The sequence below is a fragment of the Acartia tonsa genome, chromosome 15, assembly GCF_053477335.1.
Source record: "Acartia tonsa isolate MP-2025a chromosome 15, ASM5347733v1, whole genome shotgun sequence".
NCBI classification, from domain to species: domain Eukaryota; kingdom Metazoa; phylum Arthropoda; class Copepoda; order Calanoida; family Acartiidae; genus Acartia; species Acartia tonsa.
In genome coordinates this window covers 25,594,379-25,615,584 of record NC_137274.1, presented here as the reverse complement: position 1 = coordinate 25,615,584, position 21,206 = coordinate 25,594,379, and the positions used below count along the sequence as shown (strand labels likewise).

The 21,206-nt window shown below is 30.6% G+C and overlaps 2 protein-coding genes across 3 annotated transcripts in view; both read left to right on the top strand.

Annotated features, from left to right (window-relative positions):
* The window catches only part of LOC145307174 (uncharacterized), a 30,499-nt gene that overhangs the window by 9,060 nt on the left and 233 nt on the right, over window positions 1-21,206 (top strand). The window contains exons 8-10 of one of the 2 annotated variants that reach the window (XM_080149525.1): window positions 44-142; window positions 552-606; window positions 1,328-1,462. In XM_080149525.1, the coding sequence (XP_080005651.1) occupies window positions 44-142; window positions 552-580 (128 nt within the window). In that variant the 3' untranslated portion in view covers window positions 581-606; window positions 1,328-1,462. Of the gene's footprint in view, window positions 1-43; window positions 143-551; window positions 607-1,327; window positions 1,463-21,206 lie in introns of those variants that run through there. The other variant, XM_080149526.1, reaches the window with a different exon arrangement.
* On the top strand, window positions 12,366-20,842 carry LOC145307430 (uncharacterized). Its single transcript, XM_080149873.1, has 9 exons — window positions 12,366-12,420; window positions 13,725-13,814; window positions 16,946-17,044; window positions 17,211-17,312; window positions 17,456-17,554; window positions 17,734-17,832; window positions 18,183-18,281; window positions 19,911-19,979; window positions 20,801-20,842. The coding sequence occupies exons 3-9, from the start codon at window positions 16,960-16,962 to the stop codon at window positions 20,824-20,826; spliced, it is 579 nt and encodes a 192-aa protein (XP_080005999.1). The 5' UTR covers window positions 12,366-12,420; window positions 13,725-13,814; window positions 16,946-16,959; the 3' UTR covers window positions 20,827-20,842.

Genomic DNA, 21,206 nt, shown 5'->3' with positions numbered 1-21,206 from the left:
GGGTTAATATAGTGTATTATTAGATAATCAATAAATATTATAGGGGACACAGCTCTGGATGAGGCCCTTAAAAAAATGTTTTGGGATACTGAAGAAAGAATGAAAAGAAAGAGAGAAATAGCAGATATACTTAGAGAAAATGGTAAGCTTATAATTATAAGTATAGCTATCCTTTCATTCAGATTTTCATGAATTTTTTCTATTGGTCACTTTCAATGAAATAGATTAAGGGTGGGGGAGGGTTGTTAAGGGCTAAGTTCAGAAAATAATGAATTTATTGAAAAAAATAGTCTTTAGTTTATTCAATAGGCATGCAGATCAGAGGTAATGGGGGTTTTATCCACCCTTATTGCAAAATTAAGGAAGGGGGGGAAATCTTGGCCATAAAGACAAACAAGTAATACAGTTTTTAATTTGTTCTTTGATAACCACTGAACTAATTGAGTTGAAAATTCCTAGGATGGTTTAGGGCTATTTTAGTTTATCATTTTATATGATGATTATGCAAAATATACATTTAAAAATATTTTAAAAGTTAAAACCTTTTTTAGGAGCTAAGAAAGGAAGTGAAATTGAGTAAAGTCAGAATAACAACAATATAACAAGGTAAAACATTTAAATAATTCTTATGAAAAGGTTAAAGAACAAATGAGTTCTTTCACTCAAAGTGCACAGGGAGCAAATATAACTCCACCCCCTATTTGTGTATAAATTTCAAAAAAGGAGTCTGTTAATTTTTGTATACTAGTTTACTTGTCATATATTTATCTATTTATTTATCTTTTGTAATTGTAATTTAACTATCTGTTATTGTACATCTAGTTAGTACTTTTTGAATACTTATTTTCTTTTCTATAATTAGGCTTGATCTGTCTGTCTGTCCATAATGGTTTGTTCTTTCTGTTTATTTAGACATATCAAAATTGTCCCATCAATCTTAAACTTTGCATGTTGATTCCTATAACAGTAAAGTATAATTTAGAAAACATTCAAAATATGCCACATTTTAAATGTTTTCCAAAGTCCCAATAATGAAAGCATGTCTTTAAACAGTAGTTTTGCAAGAAATTCATATATAGTTTTGTTTTGATTTATATTCTGCTTAATCAGTTCAGACACTCTACAGGTATTTATGTTTGTTTGTCCTACCATTTCAGAACTATGCTTATGTAGATGTATGTTGCAATCCTTGATTTAGAATTAATAGACAAAAAAGACTTTTTAATTTTTAGCTTCTCTGTGAATTTCTCCAGTCCATCTCTTTATACCTTATATCTGATTTTAATTCTAATATAATTTTTGAAAATTAATATAACAATTATTTCAGAACAGAACTGCTTTGGATGAACAGAATAATTACCTACAATGCTTTATTATTTTAAAAAATATTGTGCCTTTTTTATATAAAAAATGATTATTGTAAGATTCATGATTTTCAAAATAAGAATATTTAGATTTTAAATTTTTTTTACTTATAATTTTAATTTTGTTTGTTATCTAGGCTACTTTTAATTTACTTTGTCTGTCAGTTACAAGTCTGAAAGACCTATTTTAACTTAAATCTTGAGTCTTAAAAAGGTGCTTTATATGTTCTAAAAGGTTTTATGGTTATTATCAACCCTTGACTTTAATATGATTTGATACATGTTGGTTATTGTATTTCAGTGTTGGTATTCTCATGCTGAATTGTCATTTCTATTCTATTATAACTAGGATGACAATATCCATGAAAGCAAAGCTCTAAAGATAGAGGTTATTCATATGGACATTAAATTTTCTATAGGGTCAGAACTTAATAAGCAGAATATAAATTTGTATGCCTAAAATGTTGTATTAAATGAGATGAAAAATATTTCATATAGATGCATATAATGTTTGGGACTTGATTATGGAGATGCTTAGCTTTAAGTATTATACCTTGTTTTTCTATGAATCAATATTCCAAGTTCAGATGAAAAAATTGGTAAAATCTGCATGTATTAAATGGACATTCTTGATGATGATCATATTTTTTAAAAATCGTACCTAACTGTAACAGGAATCATCCTGCAAAGTTTAAAGTTGACAAGAACTATCCCTTAGGTGGAGCTCAAAGGTAGGTTATGGTTACAAAAGACTCTAAAGATAGAAAATCTAAGATTTAAAAAAGTAGTAAAGTTTTTTTTGTTTGTCTATTAAGATCTCAATGTCTAAACTGATTGATTACTCCATTTTATAGAAATTAAATATGGGTCCTGGATAATATACCTTAAGAATATTATATTTCAATATTTTAATTTCTAGATGAGTTTAGGATATTTTTCACTTCCACTAAGTATAGATCCCCTTGATGTTTCAAGTGTTTATATTGATTTGATTGTAAGATTCAATTAAGGTACTCAACAAATGTTAGTAGTGCATTATGGCATTTAAGTGCCTTCTACAGTTGCTTTGTTCTCTCTCTTATTTAATACATAGCTTAGTCTGCACTAATTTAAACATTCTAAATTAACTGAACAAAGTGCTTACCTTATCTTAAGTCTTGGTTGTTCTTCAATTGTGGTAGGACATCCCTGCTGGCAATAAATTATCCACTAAGGCTCTTGGTGGCTTGGCTTGATCCAGATTACCTATATAACAAGGAATTACTAATACAAAGAAAAGCATCATTATGATATTAAGGATCGTTACACTTTAAGTTCTATTTGCTATATTTGATAACTATTTATTGTCTGTGTTTTAAGTCTATTAATGTCTTTGTAACATTAAAAGTTATAAACTTTGTTTGTGACAAAACTGCTCTATAGCTCGCTTTATCCGTCAGCTTGATCATACTACAATATATTAATTTAAAAGATACGAAAATTATAAAGATACTCAATCAATGTAATCCTAATATGTAAAGTAGTAAGCGTTTTTTTTCTGTCCTGAAGGATCTAGCTTACTACTGAACCGATATTGTTCTCCTTTACAGGGAAGCTTTTTATAGGTCCTGGGAAGGTTTTAAACTATTTTTGGGAGGGTGTCTTCACCCCCATCCCCCCAAAAAAATATTTTTTTTTTTCTCTTTTTAAACACAAATTTAAATGGGATGACGTAGACTTTCATTCTCCTGACTTAAATGCGTCTAGAGGCTTCTAGGGGGCGTAGCCGCTAGTCAGTAATACAGCTAAACTATGATATTTAGCTTTGTGGCAGCAGATGGCCGACTTTTGATTATTGATACCAGATGGGCATCTTTACATGCTGGATGTTACAAGTAAAAATCCTGTCAGAAACTGTGGCAAGTAGTAATCAAGGTTTCTTATAAATGTTTAAACATAATAAGCAGAACATTAATTCATAAGTATAAAAGAAATTGTTTATAAAGAGAGGGGTAGGTTTCGGGTAAAATCCGGAAAGGTGTGTGTTTTGAAGTGGTTTCATCCTTGCATTACAAAATTCGACCTTTAATTTTAAAAACAAGGCTGACAACATCCATAAGTAGCAAAGCACAAAAAATCGTGGATGGGAATACGTACAGGTAGATTTAAAAGGTTTTTACTAAAATCAAGAATAGATTTATTGGATAAAATAGACATGAAACCTTGTTTTATTTTGCATGATGACGATGGTCAAAGTAAATTATATTAAAGATGCTCATAACAATGGGAAAAATTATTTTGATACTGATATCCGATAAAAAGTTTGAAAATTGCATCAAAATAAACAAAGATATGGGGAAATATGTAAAACATATAAAAATAGCCAAAAACCTGATAAAAGGCAGTCTGGCCGTCATGGTTGTTTTATTAAAACAACAAAAAATTTGATTTTTAAATCCTTAACTTAAAAATTTGGAAAATCGGACCATATACACTGAAGATATGGAAAAAAGTGTTAAATATATAAAAATAGCCTAAAACCTGCCAAAAAGGCAGTCTGGCCGTCATGGTTATTTTGTTTAAAAGACGGGAAATTTAATTTTGATATATATAACTGAAAAATTTTGAAAATCGGACTATAAACACTGAAGATATGGAGAAAAATGTTAAATATATAAAAAACAGCCTAAAACCTGCTAAAAAGGCAGTCTGGCCGTCATGATTGTTTTCTTTAAAAGACGGGAAATTTAATTTTGATATCTATAACTGAAAAATTTTTGAAAATCGGACCATAAACACTGAAGATATAGAGAAAAATGTGAAAAAAAAATAAAAATAGCCTAAAACCTGCTAAAAAGGCAGGCTGGCCTTCATGGTTGTTCCTTTAAACGACGGGAAATTTAATTTTGATATCTGTAATTGAAAAAATTTTAAAAATCGGACCATAAACACAGAAGATATGGAGAAAAATGTGAATAATATAAAAATAGCCTAAAACCTGCTAAAAATCAGTCCGAACGCCAATGATGTTTTATAGTCAATTGTGCTCCTTAATGATGGGAATGTTGTCAAAAAATTTCAGCATTCTATCTTTTATAGGAGCTTAGTAAATCCCATTTCCCCCATAGCGTTACGGACGGACTGACTGACTGACTGACGGACGGACGGACGGACAAAGTGAATTATAGAGTAGCTTCGCTACTAAAAATAGGAAGTTTTACTTAGGAGATGTCGCATTAGGAGGTTTGTCCTTTAGGACGTTTGTCGTTTAGGAGGTTTGTATTTTCAGAGGTTTGTCATAGTAGGATATTTGTAGGTGTACCAACAAATCAAGTCAACAAAAGTGTTTAATCAAACAAAAGTATTAAAATTATTTGGGAACAGTATAATTTACCGTCCAATTTCTCCTCCCTCCCTGGCTGTCACTCTATAATTGTTTGCAGTTCGTTGAGCTTTTGCATTTATGCATGTTGTCATCCTTGTTTATTAAATATTTTACCTTAGTTGATACTAATTACATTTTCATTCTTCAGATGCAAATAAAAACTATAATTTAATCTTTATAATTCACGGATTTTTCACTTTTTATTTGACGGATTTTTTTTTCATTTTTATACTTGAAATATCTTCTAATGTTGAGATAAAACAAGAATGACAACATCCATAAAAGCTGAAATAGTAGGACAAATAAACATTAACACTTGTAGATTGTCAGAACTGAATAACATCAGAATATCCTACTATATAAAGTAACAAGGTTTTTCTGTCTGTAGCGAAGGATCTCGCCAACCACTGAACTGATATGGTTCTTCTTTTTAGTAAAGCTTCTTATAGGTCTTGATGTGGTTTTAGGCTATTTTTTGCTCTTGAATATAGAGCCCCTAGATGCTAGGGACGCAGCCTCTAGTAAATGTATAAAGCTGTTACTAAATTTTATGGGGGGTTAGATTTTTTCCTACAACACAATTATTCCCAATCGTCTTAGCACTCATTCTAATTTAAATTTGTGGATGCTTTTCCAATAATCGGCAGCAGCACATCTAGTAGTTTTATAGCATCTGTGGGTTGGTGTTCTTCAGCTTAGGGTTGCTATTGCTGAGGGTAGAAAAAGACTAAACTACATAACTTTTGTGTCACTTTAGTGTCACTTTTCTCACATCTCTTTTGAAGATATTTTCTTCCCCCCTTCCCTTTTTCTTTTCCGAAATGTATATGACGTCACAGGAATCGTCTTTAAGTGGTAGATTCTTTCTCTAAGCCCTAAAAAAGTGTAGTAATGGGGTACGGTATATATATCTATCTATCTATCTCTCTATCTATCTATGAACCTAGTAAAAGTGTCGGACTGATTATGACGTAAAAAAGATGCTGTGAGAATTAGTGCAAAAAATATGACGTAACAAAAAAATTAGCCAATGAGAGGCCGTTATTGACCAATGGCGGCCACTACAATTGCCAAACGTCAATGGATAATAAATGAATAGACATACCCACACGGATGATAGACAAAATTATTCCTTCTACCCAAAGATAAAAGTAGTTATATGACTTTGGGTACCAGTGTCATTTACAATCAAATATCCCCTTCCTGCCTGGGGACTAAAAGTAGGTTGTAAAGTTTAATTTGTTTAGGATATAAAGGGAAAAGACAATGGCCTAAAATTTGATGCACTTCCCCATTCATGATACACAAAATTGCCCCATCTGTAAATAATAATTAGTGGTTGAAACGTTTGGACACTGAAAACAAACCAATCAAAATTGAATAAAAGTCCCAAAAATTATTAAGAATACGAATAAGAAAATTCAGTGTGAGAAAATGTTATTATAAAACTTTGGGGACTAGTGTAATAAACAGCCCAATGTCCCTTTCCTCCTTGGGGCCCCCCAAACATATCTACACATCATTGTATATACAATAGATTTATAACCATAGATGGACTCTTGGACACTTAAATCCGTCAAACTTAAAAAGGAAAAGTGAAGGGTGTAAAATCAGGGATCTAAAGGGATAAGACAATGGCCGATAAATTGATGTACATCCCCAATGATGATGCACAAAATTACTCTTTCTGTAGATTACAATTAGCGGCTGAAACTTGAAAATTAATAGTGGCCTTATTTCATTACAGTTTTGTAATTATTTTTGTTTAATTCAGGTATTTTAGAATCGTCCCAACAATTTAAAACTTTGCATGTTTATTCCTGTAATAGTTAGGCATTTCATATTTGTAATGACATTTCTAGAACAACAAGGTACTAGAAGCCAAGAATCCTAGAAATGTAAGTATGTCCTAAAACAATATCATTTATTTGATTAATTTTGCAATATTTTTAAATCATAATCTTATATTATTTTGATTTGATCTATAGATTAATATTCTGAATTATTATGTTTGTCACACTGTCTGGTGCTTCACTTTTATGTATGTTGTCATCCTTGTTACAACCACAGGTTGAATTTTTATAAGCCTAGTTGTGCATGTGTGTGTGTGTGTGTCTGTCCGTCTGTGTGTGTTTGTGTCTGGGTACGTCTGTGTGTGTGCGTTTGTGTCTGAGTGCGTCTGTGTGTGTGCGTTTGTGTCTGAGTGCGTCTGTGTGTGTGCGTTTGTGTCTGAGTGCGTCTGTGTGTGTGCGTTTGTGTCTGAGTGCGTCTGTGTGTGTGCGTTTGTGTCTGAGTGCGTCTGTGTGTGTGCGTTTGTGTCTGAGTGCGTCTGTGTGTGTGCGTTTGTGTCTGAGTGCGTCTGTGTGTGTGCGTTTGTGTCTGAGTGCGTCTGTGTGTGTGTGTGTGTTTGTGTCAGTGTGTCTGTCTATGTGTTTGTGTGTGTGTGAACACATCTATAATTGTATACAGCTACTAGCGGCTTCACCCCTAGCCCCTAGGAAATATAAATTGGGTTGGATCAAACCAATTTTTTTTTATTTTAGATTTAGAACTAATTCATAAAAGAAAATTCTTGTCAATATTACCATAATTTACCATAATTAAGTATAAAAAATACATGACTGCTTTTAAGCAGCTTTTTAGCTGCTTTTCTCAAAGACATAAACTTGTTTTTGTAAGGTTTCGTGTTTTTAAGAGTTTGCATATTATCTCTCTTTCTTTTCTTTGGTATAATTACAAATAAACTGCTCTATAACTCACTTTGTCAGATAGATTTTGTGCTTTGCTACTTATGGATGCTGTTGTCCTTGTTTAATTATTAATACCAACAATTATTTTTTTACAAAAAAAATAAATAAATATTTACTCAAACCGCGACATTAATACAGACTGCAAAAGTTGTAAGAGTAGGAGAAATAGCTCGCCTCTAAACAGTTTTAACTCATTACCATGCATAGTTACAGATAAAGGTTGTATAATCAAAGGATGGAATGGGGAAATAGATACTTGTTTGGTAAATAAAAGGGCTAGAGTGTATCAAAATAAGACAAAAAGGGAGGTAGAGATAAAATACTATATTATTTCCTCGGGGAAAATTTGATTTTTATAAGCTCGACGCAAATTTGATTTTCTTTTCATATTCAAAATCAGAACAATGTAGGAGAGGGAAGTTGTATTGTATTTTAGCAAAATCTAAATATGGGGGGGGGGGGAGGGTGATGTTAATCAAGTTTTGGGGAAGTAAAATGGCACATAAAAGCATTTTTAATGCACTAAAAATACTCTTATTTCTACCCAATTGGTAAAATTTAAAAATACAAGGGTGTTTAAAAAGCCTCCACCCCCCCTTAAAATTTCTAAGGGAGTAAAAACCAAAATTATATGCATAAAATGTCAAAACTTTAAATGATGAATAAAATCCAAAGGCTTTGAATCAATATCTTAAAGAAATTCTTAATATTTACACTGGTTTTAACCTATTTTTGAAAGGGATGTTAAAAATATAGTCTGACACCTGTATAATCATACATCAGTATTAATAATAAGTATAATAAGTTAATAACTCACATAAATTTTTATTAGGATTAAAAATTTTAATTTATCATATTCATTAAGTACATTTGGTTATATTTTTACGTGTCTTTCCTTTTCTGGTAATTTATGTAAGAATTATGTTTATGATTGGGAGCATAAAGTGTAACACTGCCTGTATAATAGTATATAGAGAGTATGTCTGCTTTTCATAAACGTGAGTCTAGGTTCTGAGGCGCCTTAAATGTATTTTTACAATGAGTAAAGCTACTCGATCACTTACAAGTAATATTACTCAGGGATCTAAAGGGATAAGACAATGGCCGATAAATTGATATACATCCCTAATGATGATACACAAAATTACCCCTTCAATAGATGAAATTAATAATTAACCAATCAAAATTAACCAAAGTCCCCAAAGTTGTTAAGCCAACTTATAAGAAAACGTTACTATAAAGCCATGGGAACTAGCGTAATAAACAGCCCATTGTCCCCTCACTTTCTTAATACTACCCCACCCAAAAAAAACGGAAAGTTAATCATTTATGTAAATTCAATGGATAGTTGGTAATAGTCCAGGGCAAGTTTTAGGCATTCTGGTGGGTATAAAGTTCTTGCAAAAATAATTCTTTTTGTTTTGGCTTTTCTTAGTTAATCAATCTTTATTATTTCTCTGCTTAGAAAAGACTTCATTGTTCTTGTAAAATGAAAGTTTGTGTTATTTTTAAAACTGAAGCTTTTTTATGATTAGGGTTGGTTTGTACTTCCAGAACGGATAGCTTTTTTTTGTTAATTTAGAATTGTTAGAATTGTCATATAGATTTTACACTTGTCATGGTGATTCCTGTAGTAGTTAGGTATGATTTTAGATAATCATTGCCCGAATGTCCATATGTCCATTTTAAATATGTTTTTTATATGATATAATTATCCAATTGATCTGATTTTTGGAATATTTATTCCTAAAACAACAATGTACATGTACAATGTTATAAGCGAAGCATCTCTACTGTTTCAGAGCTCCGCTTTTAAAGATGTTGTCATCCTTAGCTGGATCTTTATATCATTTCAATGGTGTGCCAAATCGGGGTGCTCTGAATTTCAGCCAATCACAGCGCGGCATTTCGTTAAATACTGTGTTCTCATTGGTGGAAAGTTGGCTCACCCCAATTTGGCGCACCATTTAAATGATTTAAAGATCCAGCTCTTGTCACGTAGCTAATATGGAGCTCTGAAGAAAGGGAATTTCCCGATTTTATAAAAAATCCTGAATTTTTTGTCATGCATTTTTTAGAAACAAAAGCTAACTGCTTATGTATTTTATAAGAATAAAATAATATCAAATATCAATTTAATATGAAAAATTATAAAATTTCAAGTGACATTCTTTAAATTCTTATAATAAAGTAACAGGATGTGTGTATGTCTGTTTTTTTTTGTTTGTTAGTACTAAAGGATATTGAACTGCTTAATTAATATGATTCTTCTTTACAATACAGCTTCTCATAAGTCATGGAAAGGTTTATAAATATTTGGGAGGGGTACCAACACCCTCCCAAGAGAAATTTCTTTACCTTCAAGTGCCTCTACAGGCCTCTAGTAACATATACTCTAGTATATATGTACATATAGGGCTTTAGAATTGAAAAAAATATTTAATAAAAAAATTTAAACCTTACTTATAAAGTCAGCTTTTACTAAAAGTAAAGATTTTGATTGAATCAAAATGATTTGTGTGTGTGTGAATGTGTATGCGCACTTTCTCTGTAATATACTTGTAGTGACGTTGAAAAAAACAGCGGGTTCTGATGGTTTGTGTGTGTGTATGTGTGTTTGTGGTGTGTGTGTGGGTGTGTGTGGCTATAATAAACCCCGTCCATTGTCCCCTATCTCTTTGTGTGTGGGGACGTTTTAGTTCTGGTGTTTGTGTGTGTTGGTATGTGCAGGAAGGGAGGGGACAGTGGACTGTAATAATCTTTTCTTATTCGTTGGCTTAATAACTTTGAGGACTTTTTTTGATTGGTTGATTCATTAAGTTGAGTGTCCAAATATTTCCACCACAAATTTAAATCTACAGAAAGGTTTATCTTGTATATCATCATTGGGGATGTATATCAATTTATCAGCCATTGTCTTATCCCTGTAGATCACTACACACACGCATACACTAAAAAGTTGACTTGTGAATTACAATTTAAAAAGAAAACTTGTTGGGCCAAGAAAAAAGAGAAATCTGAAGGTGACTAGCAGCACCACGACCACTAGTAGATCAGTTCTTTCTCATACGTGATCATGATAACATTTAGTTTTGTGAGTACATATTATACATATATATTTATCTATCTATTATCTATCCATCTATCTATCTATATATATATCTATCTATCTATCTATCTATCTTTCTATCTATCTATCTATCTATCTATCTATCTATCTATCTATCTATCTATATATCTATCTATCTATATATCTATCTATCTATCTATCTATCTATCTATCTATCTATCTATATATCTATCTATCTATCTATCTTTCTATCTATCTATCTATCTATCTATCTATCTATCTATCTATCTATCTATCTATCTATCTATCTATCTATCTATCTATCTATCTATCTATATATCTATCTATCTATCTATCTATCTATCTATCTATCTATCTATCTATCTATCTATCTATATATCTATCTATCTATCTATCTATCTATCTATCTATCTATCTATCTATCTATCTATCTATCTATCTATCTATCTATCTATCTATCTATCTATCTATCTATCTATCTATCTATCTATCTATCTATCTATCTATCTATCTATCTATCTATCTATCTATCTATCTATCTATCTATCTATCTATCTATCTATTTTTCTATATATCTATCTATCTATCTATCTTTATATCTGTCTATCTATCTATATATCTTTTTATCTATCTATCTATCTATCTATCTATCTATCTATCTATCTATCTATCTATCTAATTATCTATCTACATATCTATCTATCTATCTATCTATCTATTTATCTATATATCTATCTATCCATCTATCTATATATCTGTCTATATTCTTTCTATCTTTCTATCTATCTATCTATCTATCTATCTATCTATCTATCTATCTATCTATCTATCTATCTACATATCTATCTATCTATCTATCTATCTATTTATCTATATATATATCTATCTATCTATCTATATATCTGTCTATATATCTTTCTATCTATCTATCTATCTATCTATCTATCTATCTATCTATCTATCTATCTATCTATCTATCTATCTATCTATCTATCTATCTATCTATCTATCTATCTATCTATCTATCTATCTATCTATCTATCTATCTATCTATCTATCTATCTATCTATCTATCTATCTATCTATCTATCTATCTATCTATCTATCTATCTTCTATCTATCTATCTATCTATCTATCTATCTATCTATCTATCTATCTATCTATCTATCTATCTATCTATCTATCTATCTATCTATCTATCTATCTATCTATCTATCTGTCTATCTATCTATCTTTCTATCTATCTATCTATATATATATTTCCTAATTATATTGTAACAGGATTTATTTTTGTCTGTCTATTTGTACCAAAGAATCCCGGTAACTGCTGAACATATAGGCTTTACAGGGTTGCTTATCATAGGTCCTGGGAAGGTTTATAACTATTTTGGGGGAGGGTACAACTTTCCTCAGAAGAGAAATCTCCCTAGAAAATTTTATTTTTAAAAAAACATTAATATTGGAGGCCTAATTTTCTTATCTGTTCCCCCCAATTCATTAATTATGGACAGATGACAGACGGACAGATGGACGGACATTGTGAATTATTGAGTAGCTTCGCTACTAAAAAAGTATATAATAGTTATTTCTTGCATCATATTATAAACAGCTTTCCGCGCATATAAAATGTACAATTATAAGATTAAAACCAGGTTTTTATATTCATAGAAAACTGGATATAATATGATGATAGACATAGTTTTTTTGTATGGATGAGAACCAGTTCTAATCCACTGGATATTAATCAGTTTCAAATGAATACGATAAAATTAAAAAGAAAATATTTAAGGTTTGTTTGCTGCTATATGTTGGAGGATGCTTATCCAATCGTCCATATATTGCAGATCCGGGTAAGCAATTTTATACAACCAAAGCTGTAAATAGAAATGTCTATAAGAAATGTTATTTTTAAAAGCCAAGCTTTTCTATAAAAGGGTCGGTCCGTCATTCTGTCCATCCGTCCAGAACGGAATGTTTTTTTTTTAATTAAGGCAATGTCCTCTCCCTACCTGCTTACAATGCTCTTTAAGCTTATAACATTATTTCCAATCGACGTAGAATTAACCAACTCAAAAGTCAAATGAATAGACAATTATGAATTTTATTCAAATGTACAAGGCCTCTTTTTAAAAGCAAAGCTTTTCTATAATTAGAGTCGGTCCGTCAGTCTGTCCATCCATCAAGAACAAATTTTTTTTTGTTAATTAAGGTATGTTAAAATTTATCTCAAACTTTGCTAAGTGATTCCTGTAGTAGTTAGGTATGATTTTAAAAGCATAGCAACTCTATTATCGTTACCAGAATGCCATTACGTCCATTTAAAACACATTGATTTGTTAACAACAGCTGAAAACACAGGTTTCGTGATTTTTTTTCAAATTAATTTTGTTGTTGGCATATATAACCAGTTTTCTACTACTATACAATGTACAATGTATGTATAATTAAGGATAGTCCGGTTAGATAACAGTAAGCTTTTTTCTTAAATTTAGTCAGGTTAGAATTGTCCTATTAAATTCAAACTTGGCATAGTGATTCCTGTATTAGTTAGGTACGATTTGGAAAACTTTAAAATTGTTAACAGAATGTACTTATGTTCATTTAAAACATGACGATATTTAACATATTTGACACTAAATTTTCATATCTTATGAATATCTGATTTTTGGAATACTGATTCCTATTACAACAAGGTACAATATTATAAGCGAAGCATCTCTATAATGTCTTAAGCAGTATCAAGTAGTTTTGCAACAAATTTACTAACAATTTTGTTTAGACTTATGCATCTATATTCTGCTTATTCTGTTTTGACACTCTACAGTGTTAATGTTGGTTTGTCCTACCTTTACAGAGCTTTGTTTTTATTGATGTTGTCATCCTTGTTTATTTCTTTAAATTACAAATCATTTTGTTCAGATTTATTAGAAATAATAAATTTTTATGTGATATAATTATTCTATTAATTTGTTTTTTGGAAAACTGATTCCTATTACAACAAGGTATAAAGTCAATTAAAAATCATTTTGTTTAGATTTAATAGAAGCAATAAATTTTTATGTGATATAATATAATTATGATATTTATTTGACTTTTGGAATATTGATTCCTATTACAATAAGGTACAATGTTAATCAAAAATCATTTTGTTTAGATTTATTAGAAGCAGTAAAAACAGGATCTACTGATGAAGTTATCAAGTTATTGGATGCTGGAGCCAATATTGAAGAGAAAAATCATTTTGGTGGGCTTTAATCATTGGATTCATCTAAAGGGATAAGACAATGACCGATAAATTGATGTACATCCCCAACCATGATATGTACGATTATACTTCAGTAGATTAAAATCAAATTACTAGAGTCCCCAAAGTTGTTAAGCCAACAAATGAGAAAATGTTATTATAGGACTAGTGTAATAAACAGCCCATTGTCCCCCCCCTCTCTCTCTCTCTTTGGGATTGATTAGTATAATACAAAAACACATAAATTTCTAGACATATTTATTAACAATTTGTTCTGTATATAAGAGGCTTTGAAAGTGATCGCAAAGCAAGTTTTAAAAATTTGATATATATTTGGAATTACTTAGTTATTTAGAATTATGACAACAAATTTGCTAAATTTGTTATAAAAAGTGCCTTAAAACTTCTATTTTTAAATTTGCTACAGTACCCAAAAAAATTAACTTACACAATTATGTGTAAAACAAACTTTTAGATTTGTTGGCACAGATTTCTCTTAAGCCTTACAGCTCGGGCTCCAATTCCCACATTAATAGATTGGGGGGGGGGGGGGAGGGTCATATTGACCCCCCCCCCCTATATATCGGTTCCTGTTACAGTTAGAGACATAAAAATGTTTTCTGGTGGTTTATGTGTATTTTTAAAGAAAATTACTTTTTCTAGTCATAGCAGTCAGACCGCTCCTTAGCCGCTAAATATTAAAACAGCCATAGAGCGGCCAATTTAAAAGCTGGGATCACCAAATTTTAGGACAAACTTTTATTTCTTATAACAAAAAAAATTACTTTTTCTGACCATCGCCAAAAAATGGCAAATAATGGAAACTGCTATTTTCGGCGGTTACGGCAGTAAAACGGCGGTTAGCAGCACCAATTAATATTTTTATCTGTTTCTGATCACAATAAAAGACTACATAAAAAATTTTGTTGGTCTAAAGCTGTTTTAAAATTCGGCAGCTGGCAGCTTAAAAAAAGCAAAATTACAGGTAGAAAATAGAAAATCGGTCAAAAATAGGTCAAGGAGTGGTCAAACAGTCATGACCTTACTACTCACGGAAGTTTATTATTGCTCAAGGATGTACTACAAAAGTTTTTAGGTCTCTAGCTGTAATAGAAGCCACTATATACATGATGTAAGTTTATAGTAAAAGCGGGACAAAAATTGGTCATAAAATCGGTGAGGAAGCGGTCAAACGGTCATAACACCACTATTCTCAGATGTTCATTGATATCCCAGTATTCACAAAAGTCATAATGAAGAAATTAAGATTTATTTGGATTTTTTTCTAATTTTGGTGCCACCTAACCAACTTTGACCGGATGCCATGACCGACACAGACCAGATATCCTTATAAGACCAACTCTTGCCGATGTATAATTACTAAACTTAAAAAGTCATGAAGTCACAACTCTCAATATGACCCCCCCCCCCCCCCCCCCAATCTGTAAGGTTTAACACAGATAGAGTTAATAAGATTTATACTTGTAAAATAAGAGATAAATTTCTGTTTTTAATACTGATAAAATCAATTTTGCTAGTTTTTGTCAACTGAAAAAGTTGCAAACAAGGTTCAAAAATGTTGGACCAAATGACTAAAAAGATATTTCTCAGCTTATTTTAGTGCAACTAACATAACAGGCAATCAGAACAAATGTAGAATAATGTAATATGGAAACACAACTAAGGGGGCCCTGAAATGGTTTTAGAGAGATGTAGTGTTAGTAATGCACAGTAAAATTCAGTAAAATTTTTGTTATCAATGTTGTGTTAAAGTACCTCAATAAAATGATCCTTAGAACAAGAAGAAACTGGTGGTAGATGTATCATTTTATAAGTAAAAATATAGATATCCAATTTAAATCTTTTGATTGTGGAATTGTAAAAATATGATATGTATAGTCTAAATATTTTTAAAAGTTTTTCATTGATATTATAATTACCAAAGAAGACCATTAGAGCCCCATTAAATCCACAAGCAATCAATTGGGCTGTGAGGTGAAAGGGCTTATATTTTTACAATTCCACAATCAAAAGATTTAAATTGGATATCTATATCTTTAAACATCTATAAGGATCATTTTATTGAGGCACTTTGACACAACATTGACAACAAAAATTATACTGAATTTATCTGTAATACTACATCTCTCTAAAACCATTTGAGTTGTGTTTCCATAATAGTTGTGTTTCCATAATACATTATTCTATACTTGTTCTGATTGCCTGTTATGTTAGTTGCACTAAAATAAGCTGAGAAATATCTTTTTAGTCATTTGGTCAAACATTTTTAAACCTTAATTGCAACTTTTTCAGTTGTCAATAAGCAAAATTGATAACAACAGTATGAAAAGCAGAAATATCTCTATTTTTTAAGTATGAATTTTATTAACTCCATCTGTGTTAAGAGAAATGCCAACAAATCTAAAAGTTTGTTTTACACATAATTGTGTAAGTTAATTTTTTTGGGTACTGTAGCAAATTTAAAAATAGAGGTTTTAAGGCACTTTTTATATCAAATTTTTTTTTTTGTCATAATTTTAAATAATTAAGAAATTCCAAATATATATCAAATTTTTTAAAATTGCTTCGTGATCACTTTAATAGTCAGCTTAACTGTTAGAAAAAATAGAGAACTATGTCAAAAAGTTTAGTTTTAGCTATAGAATGAAAAAAAAGACAATTAACTGCACATTTATATAGTCTGGAAATTTTTTCCCCAATCTTGGATATAATAAAAATCGGTGGAAAAGCCGTTTTTTTTAGGAAACAATAGAAAGTTTTGCCCTATCTTTGAGATTATATGAATGATATGATGTTAATGTTTGATAATCTGATGAGAAATTTTCTCATTTACAGTCTCTATCAATATAGCTCGTTCTGAATGCACATAAAAACCTTGTCTACATCAGATTATTTTGTTGGCCTACAATGCCAGTTCTTATTTTGTCTGGATTAAGTATCTATCTGTAGATACCTATATATCTTTTTATCTATATATTTAACTATCTCTCTATCTATCTTACTATCTTTCAATCTATCTATATCTATCTCTCTACATACATATTTTTGTATATCTATAACTGTACTCTGAGCTAAAGAATATATAATGTAACTAATATATTTATATCCAGGTTACACAAGTCTTATGTATGCAGCACTGTATGGAAACACAGAAGTAGTCAGACTACTTCTAAAACTTGGAGCGGATGTCAACAATAAAGCTAATGATGGTTAGTTACATAATATTATTAAACTATATTTATATATTGTATATTCTATCTATCTATCTATAGTCGACTATTTCTATCTATAGATCTCTTTACACGGCTCTCTGTATATCTATTACTGTACTCAGAACAAAAAAATATACAATGTATCTAGAATATTTATATCTAGGAAGAACAAGTCTTATGGCTGCAGCAGAGAAAGGAAACACAGAAGTAGTCAGACTATTTCTAGAACATGGAGCTCATGTGAACCATAATGATAATATAATTGGTTAGTTACATAATATTATTATACTATAATTATATAATGTATCTTTAGTATATTCTATCTATCTATGTACACCTCTCTCTGTATATCTATAACTGTACTCTGAGCTAAAGAATATATAATGTATATAATATATTTATATCCAGGTTACACAAGTCTTATGGTTGCAGCACAGTATGGAAACACAGAAGTAGTCAGAATACTTCTAGAACATGGAGCCGATGTCAACCATGAAAGTAATTCTGGTTAGTTACATAATACTATTTTACTATATAGTTTATCTTTAGAATATTCTATCCATATAAATACATATATATATTCATTTAACTATATATCTATCTATTTCTGTATACCTCTCTCTGTATATCTATAACTGTACTCTGAACTAAAGAATATATAATGTAACTAATATATTTATATCTAGGAAGGACAAGTTTTATGTGGGCAGCAATGAATGGAAACACAGAAACAGTCAGTCTACTTCTAGACTATGGAGCTGATGTCAACCATAAAGATGATACTGGTTAGTTACATAATATTATTATACTATATTCGTATATTGTATCTGTAGTATATTCTATCTTTATCTTTATATCCATTTATCTGTATACCTCTCTCTGTATATCTATAACTCTACTCTGAACTAAATATTATATTTATTTTATCCATCTATACATTCATTTAACTATAAAAGGCTAACTCACAAACAAAATATGAATTTACATATTTATTCAGACATTACAAATTGTTTTGTGCATGTTTGCATATTTAACTATATATATCTATCTATCTCTCCACATAAATCTTTCTGTATATCTATAACTCTACTCTAAACTAAATAATATATAATGTATCTAATATATTTGTATTTAGGAAGGACAAGTCTTATGCATGCAGCATACAATGGAAATAGAGAAACAGTGAGGATACTTCTAGATCATGGAGCAGATATCAACCATAAAGATGATAAGGGTTAGTTACATAATATTATTATACCATATATTTGTATCTTTAATTTATTTCATATCTTTCTCTATATCTATAACTCTACTCTAAACTAAAGAATATATAATGTATCTAATATTCAATTAACAAATGCCTTTTTGGAATTGGTCTACCTAAAGTTTCTTTAGGCCTTTTGTGAACTAGGCTTTATTATACCAAATATTGTATCTTTAATATTTCATGTAAATATTGAAGTTGTGATAAGTATTATCTTTTTATCTATTCATTAATAGTTCGAATTGCTATTGAACTGTTTAATTATCTTTCTGTATGTATATGTGGTAGACGGCATCATATGGACAAGCCTTTTCTAGAGTATACTACGCTCTGGGACTCCCGGCAAATGCAGATGTTAAAACTCCACCCATCACCTTTAGATATGCTATCAAAAGACGGTCATTTTGATAAGCGGTCACCCAACCCATTGTTATGGAATACAATGGCCACCTGGGCATGGGGAGGGGATTACCCCCCCTCCCCCTTTCCGCAGCCGGACCTTCCCTTTCCTCTGCCATCACCTGCCACCCCAAGGAGGCAGCCTTCCCTCCTACCTTTGTGCCTGTGGACACAGCCCCAGCTCAAAGGAACCCCTCACCAGCTACCCCCTCATAATCTATTATTATACTTCTATTTGCTATATAAACCTGTATATCTATTGTAATGAATCAGTTCAAAATATATCTCTTTAGCAATAACTACTTTTAGTTATTTATTGATAGAATCTTCAAGGCTAGGGGCTCGTTTGAATCGAACTCGCTCAGTAGGGTTGAACTGCTTCACCCCTACCACATATATATCTTTCTATTAATTTATCTTTCTTTATAAAGAATTACAAACACACAAATGTACTTATTAAGTATTATCTTCTTATCTTTTTATTAATAGTTCTAATTTAACTGTTTAATTATCTATCTATTTATCTCTTCACTAGCGGCTACGCCCGTAGAGGCCTCTAGGGGCACTTGAGGAGGAGAGAGTCCAATTTAATAACCCAATTTCTTACTTTAGATTTTAAAAGAAAAAGAAAAAAAATTTGGGGGGGGGATTTTCATTTTTTTGGGGGGTTGAGGGTGTCCCAACCCCCAAGAAAATAGTTATGAGCCTTCCTGGGACCTATGAGAAGCTACCCTGATAAGGAGAACCCGATCGGTTCAGTGGTTATATCTCTCTATTCATTTATCTTTCTTTATAATGAACTAGCGGCTTCGCCCCTAGCCTCAAGGGGCTTTGCCACAAGAGAAAATTTTAAAGAAAAAAAGTGGTGGTGAAACACTAATCCCTTTGTTACATGCATCAGCAAAAAATGTCTCTCCCTCCCCCCCTCTCTCACTCTTTCTCTCACTCTTCCTCTCCCTTTCTATGTCTCTCCCTCCTCCCCTCTCTCTCTTTCTCTCTTTCTCTCTCTCTCCCTCTTTCTCCTTCTCTCTCTCTCTCTCTCTTTCTCTCTCTCCCTCTCTCTCTCTCTCTCTCTCTCTCTCTCTCTCTTTCTCTCTCTCTAAAACTATGCAATATTATGACATCATGACTGTACGCACATGTGATAAACAATGTTAATAGGGTAATTATCTATACATTAAATAATAATAAATATCATAGGTTGGACAGCTCTAGATTGTACTCACCCTAATAGACATGAAGAAATAGCAGAAATACTTAGAGAACATGGTAAGCTTATACAATAATTCTATATTTATAAGTATAGCTATCCTATCATTTCATTTGGCGTTTAATGAATTCTTTCTATTATTTTAAGTAAATCTTTGGATGAAGAGTAAAAAAAAATACAAAAACTATGATATTTAAGTTTACTATATTTTATAGCTTTATTCTTGTAATAAAGGCTGTTAGTTTTTTATATGTTCAATTAGAACATTACATGAATTTGCCTATAACTCTGTCAAAAATACTAACTGACCTTTTTTGACCTAAGCTGCTGAAACGATTTCTTCACAAGCCCAATTAATTAGTTTTGAAATATACTTCTATTCAATGGAATATTTATGCAAATTTTTTTTCTATATATGGAAACCATAGAAATGAGAGAAAAAATATCTTTTTTAACCTATTAATGGTACTTCAAATTAATTTTTTGAGCTTGTAAAGAAACTGTTTCAGAAAAGGCCTATTTTTTAAGCATTTTTTTCATAGTTTTGTAAAACTAACAGGCTTTGTACATTAAAAACTTATAAAACACTGGAGTAATATATATTTCTGTATAAATCAGAATGAAAATCATTATTTTCATTAACTAATTTCTTTCTATTATTGAATAAAGTTGTAAGGTATTTTGGTTCGTCCTATAAGATCCCAAAACTACTAAATAAGTTTAGTTACAAAATTTAGGAAAACTTAACATTAGGACTGTTTTAGGCTATTATCATTTAAGCAATAGTTTTAGGCTATTATTTTGTCCCCTCCCATTAAGAAACAAATCCCTTTTATGCATAAAGCAGGCAATTCAATAAAAAAATTTAAATTGTTTTCAGGAGGAAAGTGTAACCATATTTGTTAGTCTTTCTTATAACAAGGTAAAACAATTAAATAAATGATGATAAGGTTGATAAACAAAACTAAAGAGTTAGCCATATCATTGCTTTCCCTTAAAGTCCCTTGGGAGCACAGATCCCTACACTTCTTATTTGTGAAATAAATCTTAAAATATCTTTTTTAAACCAACTTACTTGTATATCTGTCTATTTAATTATTTACTTATCTGTATATACATTTAGTAACTGCTATTTGTTTACTTGCTTATTATCTAACTATATCAGAAATGTATATCTATTATAATCCTTAATTCTAAATCTATATCTATTTAAATGTTTATGGCATAAGATGTTTATCTTTCTATCTCTATTTAATTTTTTATTTATCTAAACATATCTTTATATC

Coding starts and splice junctions, on each gene's coding strand:
- LOC145307430 (XM_080149873.1), top strand. CDS start 16,960: ATGTATGCAGCACTGTATGGAAACACAGAAGTAGTCAGACTACTTCTA. Junction 17,313..17,455: donor CCATAATGATAATATAATTG/GTTAGTTACATA, acceptor ATTTATATCCAG/GTTACACAAGTCTTATGGTT. Junction 18,282..19,910: donor CAACCATAAAGATGATAAGG/GTTAGTTACATA, acceptor TAAATATCATAG/GTTGGACAGCTCTAGATTGT.